We start from the raw sequence: 10,486 nt of genomic DNA on the forward strand, positions 1-10,486 counted from the left end.
GATAGGAGGGGGGGATGGGCCCTGGGAGGAGTGGGGGCGGGGGCGGGGCCTTCCCCGGGTTGCTTGGTGACCGAGCTCTCCGCCCAGACCGTTCCATTTCCTCAGGAGGGGGCGCCGCGGGCCGGACCGTTGCGGACGGACCTCCCAGATCGGCCCTCTTCCGGCTTCCCCCCCTCCGCCGGGCGGTGGCCGGGCCGTGACGTCACAGGAGGCGGGGCCAGGGCCCCTGCCGGGTGCTGGCGGCGCCATTGGAGCCGGCTTGGCTTGCGAGCTCCGCTGAGGAGCCGGAGGTTGGGCCGCGTTTACAGCCGCGTCCACCCCTGGTCCTTGGCCCCTGAGCGGCATGGCGTGCGGGGCGACGTTGAAGCGGCCGATGGAGTTCGAGGCGGCGCTGCTGAGCCCCGGTTCCCCGAAGCGGCGGCGCTGCGCCCCTCTGCCCGGCCCCACTCCGGGCCTCAGGCCCCCGGACGCCGAGCCGCCGCCGCCGCTTCAGATGCAGACCCCGCAGCCGACGCTGCCGCAGCCCGCCCCGCCCGGCAGCGAGCGGCGCCTTCCAACGCCCGGTAACCTGCGCTGCGGGCTTGGCAGGAAGCCAGGCCGGGCATGTGGGGGGCGGGGGGCTGGTGCACGGACGCTCGGTTCATTCCCTCACGTACCCCTTCTTTGCCCTGAGAAAAGGGAACTGCGGTGCCTCTGGGCCTGGTCGCTTCCGGGGATGGGAGACATCCGGGAGGTGTCGTGGGGCCACATTGTCGATTTTCGGGTTTTGCTGGAGCTGGAGAGCCTGAAGGGGTGGGCAGCAAGAGGAAGGTGGGACCACCCCTGGCCACTCGGGGCCCCTCCGTCCCCCAGATACCTCCTGTCTCTGCTCCCCGGGCCTTCCACTGCACGGCCCTGCAGAGCCAGTGGGCCGTGGAAAATTGGATTCTCCTCACGAACCCGGCCTGGAGGGTGGGGCCTGGGGCGGGTTCCTGGGAAGGGGCTTGAGAGTGTGCTCTTCTGCACTGTGCTGCATGCAGCTGGCGGGGAGACCTGGTTTCCAGAAGTCTTGAAGGACCGCACGCCACGGCAGAAGTCATGGAATCGATTTCAGCCTATTTCTAAGGGATTGGCCGTGTTCTTTTATTGTAAGGCCATGTCCTTTTATTGTCCTGTGCTAAAAATGACCTGAAATCGGTAGTTGGTTAGCGAGAGTTTGAGGATCCTTATTCAACATCCTGGGGTTCCGGAAGCTAGAGAGAGATTCGGCCATCAATGGAGATAGAGACAGTCTCTTTATAATAAGGGATTCCATGTTGGCCGAGGAAAGGGGAACGTTGGTGTGACAATAAAGTTTAAAAAAAAAAAAAAAAAGAACAGCCTAACCATTGTGCAGGTAGAGGAGAAAGTGCATCAGAATTAGTATTTAGCATTTTTGAGGGACTCTGGGAATCAGAGTTCTCGAAACTGAACTTTGGCACATCATTTCTTTGTGTTTTTCCTATTGCTCAAGCATAAGCAATACCAGTGTCTTTAGGCTTTATTTCCTCCTCCTCTGACTGTCTACTATGTAGATTTCAGGTCTTCATCCTCTCACACCTCTCCCAGTGACGGTGTGTCCTTACTCATGTTCACCTCTTTATGCTGGCATTCAAAGACTTTATCAGCTGTAACCACATCTTAACCTGATCAGTCTTTTATACAGTTTTCTTCAAACTATGCCTTTGCTCTTTTCCCCCAGACCCCTGTACCTGTGCCTATATCCTTGCCTGTCATGGTGTTATTCTTTGCTGTTTGCTAATCCAAATACAGTCATTTCTTCAAGTCTCCCATCCATTACTTGCCTAACCCTGCCTCATAAGGAACTCTGTTCTACTTTAAATTCCCTGACCACTTAATATTGCAGTGCCTTATGTACTGAGTGAGATAATGTTTGCACAAGTTCTTTGTAGAGAGCCTTTCAAAAGCAGGGAGTATAAGATGTGTTTTTGAAGTGATATTTTTTTCTTCCATTTGCTGTTGCAGATAGCCAAGGGTAGTCATAATCTTTCTAGACCTCTCTTCAGCAAAAAGGAACTAGTATATTCCCTGTCTACCTGGATGAACTTTGTGTAAATGTTTTATCCCAAAATTACTCTTTAGACTAATTCTGTTGCAATTCACATTACAGCAAATGCTTAATACAGGATTGTTGAATGTGTTTGGAAGCCTAAATATGGCAGAGTGCTATGATGGGGATCATTATATTTTTTATATAAGTATTAATGCTTACTTGGTGCTTTGGCTTAAGTGAAAGATACCCCATTAAAAAGAAAGAATGGGGAGGGCATAGTAGATATAGAAAAAATAAAGCCAATAATAAAAAATAAAATTTAAAATCTGGCTTGATTTTTGATTTTATAATATCATAGTTACCTGACAAGTGGTAAAGTTCTCTCAGAAATGGTCAAGAAATTGTCTTTACTAAAAAAAAAAAAAAAAAAAGAGATGTCATGATACTTTTTGTTGGAAAGGGCCTATAAAATTAAGCTTGAATGAACTAGGTGCATACCAGGCATGGAAGAGGATTGGTAATGTGATCTCAGTGAGATGTTTATAAACGTGGAGTGAGTCTAGATGCAGAGCAATTACTTGATCATGATTTGAGGGTTGGAGAATAATTTCCAGATTGAAGTAGCATGTCGGCTGGATCTTGAATAATGTTGCGGGGGGTGGGGGAGGGGGTGTGGAGACACAGTCCCATTTCAAGCAGAGAGAAACTGCTTGAACAAAACCCAGAAAACCCACAAATTAAAGAACAGGTTTTTTAATGCAACTTGGCTGTAGTGGGAGATGGAACTGAAAAAATAATTTGAGACCAAGTCTTAGAAAGTCTGGAATGGTATGCTGAAGAGTTCCAATGTTAGTCTTTAAACCATGGCAGAATTTTGAGGATGGGCTTAGTCTGATATAATCTAGAAGCACAACCTCCAAAAAAGGGGGGGCAGGGAAGGATTAAAATTATTAGCCACCACTAAAAAGGAACTTGTATTTTAAAATGCCTTTTCCTGTTTTATGGGAAGAAAATTACCTCTATTATTGCTCTTATGAGCATATGTGCATCCCTTGCATAGATTGTTGGACTTGCTAGTACTACCAGCCTCAAAACTGTATCTTTCCATTTGTTCACTTTGCCATAGAGCAGGCACTTAGAAGTTTATCAAAGACGGTCTGTTCTCTTAAGCATTGTCTTCATACTTGTCCTTTCTTGTTTCAAGTCTTTGCAGTTCCTTACATCCTTGTATTGAATCTGGCAAGTATGTGCTTGGAGAGTAATACATTTTAAAGATGAGGGATCTGAAATATGAACTTATTAGCACTCTTAAAAGAAAGCTAATCCTACATTGTTCTAGCATTGTAGGCTGAGCATTATGGACTTTCATGTGTGGAGCTACTTTAAATTCATGTTCTTGGTCTGCACCATTATTTATTATAAAATTGCTGGTATCGTTGATTTTGATACTAAGAACTTTTATCCAGTAGGCATTTATATTGAAGAAGTAGGCTGAAGATCCTGAGTGCCTTCCCAAGGTCATAGTGCATGGTTATAGCAAACTATCCATTTGAATTGTGAGTTGGGGTGGTGATATAATTTTCTGTTTTTTAATGGTTAAGGAAGTTTATTATCTGGAAAGTGAAAACCACATCCTTCCAGATTCCTTGTTTAGTCTCTAGATGTGTCCTTCAAAGTGGCTAGTGCTTTGTGTGTCCTGGACTCCTTTTAATAATCTTAACAAATTTGGTTTTATTCCTTTGACTCAGAATAATAATGTGAATCCAACCAAATATTACCTCATATGGGATCAGGAAATTCTAAGCCCTGATCATCAGTTCTAAACAACAAATCTTAGGTCTTCCCCTGGTCAGTGTCCAAGCTATGGATATATTGGTTTCTACTGTCTTTCCCAAAGATCTTGAGTCCCAGACCCAGATGGGACAAAAGCTTTATTGTTAGAATGCCTTAGTAGTAAGGACTTACCCTAACACCCTAGTTTGTGGAATTCTAAAATTTAAAGGAGATCAAAAATAGCTTTCGATTATGTGAAGGACTTTTAATTTTTCTTGTAAGTTCTGCTTGTTATCATCCAACAAACAGCAAATCTGGTCCTCAATGTTAACAGAAAACCAAGAATAGGGAACTAGCTGGTCTCTTATGCCAAAATAGCTCTATTTGAAGTATTGTTGAAATAGCAGTAAGAGGGCATGCTTTGGGCTTATATAGTGCTTTATTCAGTATAAACATTTTTCTTATTAATAACTTGGGGGAGAGACACAATGTTTGAAGAAATGACATAAGTGAATATTTATGTGTTTCTTTTTTATTAGAGCAAATTTTCCAGAACATAAAACAAGAATATAGTCGTTATCAGAGGTGGAGACATTTAGAAGTTGTTCTTAATCAAAGTGAAGCTTGTACTTCAGAAAGTCAGCCTCACTCCTCAGCACTCACAGCACCTAGTTCTCCAGGTAAGCAAAGTTTCGTGTCCACAGTCCATATAAGAGTAGGTAAACCGTACTTAAGATGATGGTTTCCTAATTCAGAGTTGATATTGTCTAAATAAAATGGTAAAGTGTATGCATTATCCTAATATAAAATTGGGAAAAGACCTTTGATTGTTTTGGTTGGACTTCTGATCCAACGCAAGAGTACTCAGTAACTAGAGCGTCTAATTCCATAGCCACTAGCCATTTGAAATTTTAAATTTAGTTTCTCAGATGCAGCGACCACATTTCAAGTACTTAGTAGGCAATGTAGCTGTTGTATTAGACTATACAACTATGGGACATTTCCATCATTGCAGAAAGTTGTGTAACATTAACAGGTGTTCAGAGAGGATGTGCTCAAAAATAGAATCTCTGGGTTGGAGGGAATCTTCATGGTCACATAGTTCAACCAGTCTTGACTGCCATATCCTTGCAAATATCAACCTGCCAGTACTCAAACATCTCCCTCTTTTAACAGTGGATCCGTTTATTTCCTCACAAAGCATTGTATATTTTTTGACAGTTCTAAGAAGTAAAAACTACATTGAGAGGGACCTCTCAGGTTACCTAGGAGTTGAGTCTCAGAGCTATCACTGCTATAGCCTGGTTTATCCCTGGCCAGGGAACTGACCCACATGCGGCACAGCAGACTCTTCTGTCTAACCAGTGTTCCGCTCAGCAGTGTATTTCGATCAGTATGCCTGTTCACTCCGTCTCTGGTGAACCTTTTCACCCCCTGTACCTCTGGCCTACACCTCAGTTCTTCTGTGTACCAAAAAAAATTATCTTGATAAAAACTGTCTTTTTACAGAACACAGATTTGATAATGCCACTGAATTGTTCACTTTAAACTGTTTTTCTGTGAGTTTTATCTCAAGTATATATTTAATTGTCTTCTTAGAACCCAAAAGTCTTTGCCACACACATGCATGGGTAGACCATGCAGTGGTTATAACTAGCAAGTCTCCCCTTAGTTTTCTCTTAAGATTTTAGTGATATCATTTTGAAGTAATAGAATATGTTATGGGTAGAGAAACAAGTACAAATAGTGGCTGCCTGATTTCATTTGTAGAGGGAAAAAAATAGTTTTAAGCAAAAAATGATTTGTTGCTAGGTGTTATTAAATGGCTTATATAGAGGATTGAAAAAATGGGTTCTAGGCTGAGCTTTAAAGAACAGCTCAACCATACTGTTTTTCTACAAGGGCTCAAACCATAGTCTGTATATTGTGCTTTCAATGTATGTTTAAATTCTTTTATTGCTTTTCCTACACGGTACTGTTCTATAAGCAAATGCCCAGGTGTGATTTTGTAAGATGTGCTAGGGAAAAAAACAAAACAATACCAAAACAAAATATATGTGTATATATTTTCGAGCGGTTGCTTTTATGATCAGGAAGCTGATGCCACATTTTCTGTACATTCCAATGGTTTCTAACTACTGTCTTGTGACTATTTCACTCTTTTCACCCTAGATTTCAAAGGAATCAAGGATGAGTAAGATGTATAGTGCTTGAGCGCTTCCCTAATGGCCTGCCCTGGCCAATAGGGAGGCCCTCAGTTGGTTGGGTCTCAGTGATATCACCACTATGGTCTAGGTTCTATCCCTGGCCAGAGAGCTGGCCCACATGGCGCAGCAGACCTCTCTTGTCTCACCCGCTGCTCCACTTAGCAGTGTATTTTTGGAGGATCCACCTGTTCTGTTCCCTACTCTGTCTCTAGTGAATCCTCTCACCCCCATATGTCTGGCCTGTACCCTAGTTCTTCTGTGCAAAGAATAAAAAGATGTATAGTGCTTGACTGTCTACTTGCTTCATTGATTTTGCCAACAGTGTTGAGCAAGTCACTTGACCTGCACCTCAGACTCCTAACCATTTCTTATCAGAATCACTCATGGAACTTAAGATACCCAAGCTGTAGCCCAGAATTAAATCAGAATGTGTATCCTCTTTTATTCTATTGTTAAACTAAAGATAATTATGATGTACCACCTTAGATAAACATGGTCTAGATGATCTCAAGAGCCTGGGTAGTTTTCATGCTGTGAATCTACTTTCTCTAATCCAAACTAAAGGCTTGATCAGTTTAAACGTTTTGTTCTTTTACTTTGCCAAATAGACTAGTAGTATGGGCTCAGATTATTATGGCTTAGAACTATTTTCTAGTTTGCTCACCTGGATCACATTATTTACCTCATACTTCACAGTGTACTTTTTGCGTTTTAAAAACAAATGGTAGTAACTCAGAAATTTGTAGAAATATTCCTTATAAAGTAGTGAAATCTATTTTTTTCTGACCAATTTTTATATCCTAGATCTATCTGCATAAAGCCATTAGTATTGAACGGTAGAACGAGAATGTATTGTGTAAACTAGATTGTCTTTTGGCCAGGTTCCTCCTGGATGAAGAAGGACCAGCCCACCTTTACCCTCCGACAAGTTGGAATAATATGTGAGCGTCTTTTAAAAGACTATGAAGATAAAATCCGGGAGGAATATGAGCAGATCCTCAATACCAAACTAGCAGGTAGGCTGAGGCAATGATGTGCCTTTGTTAATAGAGTTCAGTAAGGATTAACCCTGGTAAAGTAAATAGTAATTTAGAAAGAGTAAGACTTCATGCAGGAAGGTTTAAAGATTTCTGAGTATTAAATTATTCTCCTTAGTGATTATAAACATTTCATTTATACATTTATGGAAGAACTTCATTTACATTTCTGAAACAGGATAAGCCATGCTTCTCTTTTAGGGATTTTCCATATGAATAAAGGCATTGAATAGGTTAATGGGTCTGCTGGCTGATAAACAGGTGGTTGGGATGATGCTAACCTCCAACAGGTGGTTGAAGAGTGGCACATATTCAGACTTCCTGGTGGGAGTCACTTTGTGGATGTGGGAAGTAATATTAATATGATTAGAAGAAGCAGCTCTAGTATATCATACCCTTTTTCTTCCTTCCCCCCAAGATTGTTCAGATCAGCTGGCTTTCTTTTAAAAATGTTTGTCCTTCTGAATTTCCCTTTTGCAGCAACTTTTGTGGGAATGTCTACAAGTGGGGGTATGGAGTTTTCTCTAAGCTTTCAAACCAACACAGTTCTTTCCCTTAAGGTGTATATTAAAATTTATAGCAAAGATCAATGCAGAAAAGAGCTTTCAAGCTTTGTCCTATAGGTTTTCTGAATTTTGCTAGCCTGTAGTAAGCATATCTGTCTGTCTTAGGAAACCATGAGTAAGGGATGGAGTTGCAGCAGGGATGAGATTATTAGTAAAATATTACAGATGGTTAGTGACTGTGTCTGGGAGCCACAGATTTGGGGTCTAAGAGGAAGTAACAGATTTCAGAGTGACCATTATAAGGAGGGCCTGACACTGAATAATTCAGAAAGGGAAGCTAGATCTATCCTGTCACTGGATTCTTGAAAAGCTGGGGGAGAGTTTCTGGGGATAGTATATATTGTCTTTCCCCTCACAGAACAATATGAATCTTTTGTGAAATTCACACATGATCAGATTATGCGACGGTATGGGACAAGGCCAACAAGCTGTAAGTATTCAAAATTTTTCTTTGAATTTTCCAATTTTCAAGAGCAAGATTTTGGAAGTGATTTTATCTCCTGAGACCAAAAGCCCCTGTGAAGTAAGCTAATAGCTAATATTTAAAGAATATGTACGTGCTCAGATTTTTGTTAAACCCTGTAAATCTTCACCAAAGTCTGTTTAATGTGCAGTAACCCTGTGAGGGATAATTAGTAGTCCTATTTTACAGGTAAGGTAAGGATGGTGTTTAAAGAGGTTTAAATAATTTGCCTGAATTCATGTAGCTAATAGGTCAGCCAGGCTTAAAACCTAAGTAGTCTGACTTCACTGCCAGTGTATTTATTTCTTGGCTTTTCCCCCAGAAAGAGAACTGCGATTGTTAATTTATTAAAGTTAATTCCTTAAACTAGCTCATCAAATGTATAACTAGAATTTCTTAATATTAAACATCTTGAAACTACCAGTTACTCAAGTCATAAATTATAAATATTATATACCTAAACGGACCCTGAGTCAGGTTTCTTAAATTCTCAAGAATTTAGGACCTTTCAAGTGGTTACTCCTTTCGCTCATGTTGTTATTACAATGGCCACTAGTTAGTATTGTTGTTTTTTTAAAGCCATATACTACATTTTTAGTATCCTTAATTCTTTTGTTTTTTATTCCTAATTTATAGACGTGTCCTGAAGCTTTCTTGCATATCTGGGTACCAGGTTTGACCTCAAGAGATGGCTGCTGTACACTTTTTGCAACTGGTTTGATATCACATTTCAGCTCCAACTTTGCATCCTGAGAACACTTAAACGTTTTCTGCAGGTCCATTTTATACAACTTGAAAGACCTTAAAACTTTCTGGTTGCCACAAGCATATCTTTCTTTTCTGCTCATCCAATAAACAGCTGTGCCCTACTGTGATAGATTTTCCAAACAAAAATACCTGGAGCAGCAGTTTAGCAAAATATGCCCTCAGTGGCACTTAACAAATGGAGTTTCCCCAAGCACAGTCTGTAAGAAGTGTGTGTGAGAGTGTGTGTTTATGTGTGTATGTGTACTTTAAGTTATTATTTGTATTGTGCAAATTTTTTTGATCTTGGGGATTCTGGCTGTGAATTTGATGCACGACAATTATGGTTAAAAACATTTGCTTGGTCTACAGAGGATCATTAATGTTTTGTGACCATACAGGTTGTAACAGTGGATTATTTTACATGTAGGTATTATTGTTAAATACAGGGACTGTTTCCGGGCACAGAATAAGAATCATAAGTTAGGATGGACTTTAGATGTGATTATGACAATATAACAAAGGTCTGTGGTCCTAGATCTACAAATGTGGTGAGGAATTAGAACAAAGTGGAGACAGGCCATTTGACACATGGACTCTGCCTAGCCCTGTTAGAAAAATACTTTGACTCCAAGCCTTAAAATACCCACGTGGAGTCTGTGTTCACCTCATTCACACAAAGAGCTCCTTGGACACTGAACCTCTTAAAAAGAAAACGTCTCCCCAGGAGCAGGAGCATCAGGGTTCGCTTGGGAGCATAACAGGTGAGCACCGGGCTGGGCCAGGCCCCAGCGGCATTGCTACTTGGAGGAACCACTTTTGTATCAGTTATTCATAGAATTTGAATCCTTTGGTCAGGTTCCCCCAGCTTTTAAGAGGTGTCCATGTTCAACTGCTTAAGCTTTGTTTTGGCAACCCCTGCCCGAAATTGCTTACAGGCTGTTCTTCACCTTGTTTCCAAGGCTGAGGAACAGAAAGTAGCCTCTGTTTTGAGGAGGTGGAAGTTAAGTATACATTTATTTTTTACTGTGACTTGTTCAGGACCACATTTTACAAAATGCCTTGTTTCCTTTATTATTGTTTCTAAAAAGGAAAGTTCAGTTAAAATTGTTTTAGTTTGAATATAGAATAGTTTTTTTAATTAGGGTTATTTTGGAAATTTCTGAGTTTAATTCAAATGTATGCCAATACCTTCCAAAGGTGATATTCAGAGACAGTTGTTCTGATCAGATGGCTTAGAGAAATTTCTGGAATATTCACATTCGAAGATTCCTTATTAATGAATGTCTTTGACTTAAATCTAACCAAAAACTGCAATGTTATTCTTTGTACATTTTCATTATATAGTGTTAACAAGCTTAGTTGCAAACAAATAAAATACTTAAGCTATTTGTTTACCTTGCCTTCTTAATACTGTGATAATGTTTATTGTAATAACTTAAGTGAGACTGCTATAGCAGTTCGCCAGTTCAACATTACATTTAAGATTTATAGACTTTTTTTAGAGCCTTGCAGTGAGTTTTTAATCATTAAAGAATTCCTTTAGTTCATATTTGAAGGGCAGTTTGTTTCATCTCTTCTTTTCCCAGGATAGTCACTTGTTCACGGAAGGAAGAGCATAACAGTGGTTGTAATAGGAGTGGCCTAACAGTAGGATAGTTACA

The 10,486-nt window shown here is 40.8% G+C and overlaps 1 protein-coding gene across 1 annotated transcript; it reads left to right on the forward strand.

Annotated features, from left to right (window-relative positions):
• Window positions 1–343: 343 nt before the first annotated feature.
• On the forward strand, window positions 344–8,119 carry AKIRIN1 (akirin 1; the record flags this gene model as incomplete). Its single annotated transcript, XM_084242275.1, has 4 exons — window positions 344–563; window positions 4,345–4,485; window positions 6,894–7,028; window positions 7,974–8,119. 4 exons carry the CDS (start codon window positions 344–346, stop codon window positions 8,117–8,119), a joined length of 642 nt encoding a protein of 213 aa, XP_084098401.1.
• Between the last annotated feature and the right edge of the window lie 2,367 nt (window positions 8,120–10,486).

The sequence above is a fragment of the Talpa europaea genome, assembly GCF_964194135.1.
Source record: "Talpa europaea genome assembly, chromosome: 9".
Taxonomy (NCBI): domain Eukaryota; kingdom Metazoa; phylum Chordata; class Mammalia; order Eulipotyphla; family Talpidae; genus Talpa; species Talpa europaea.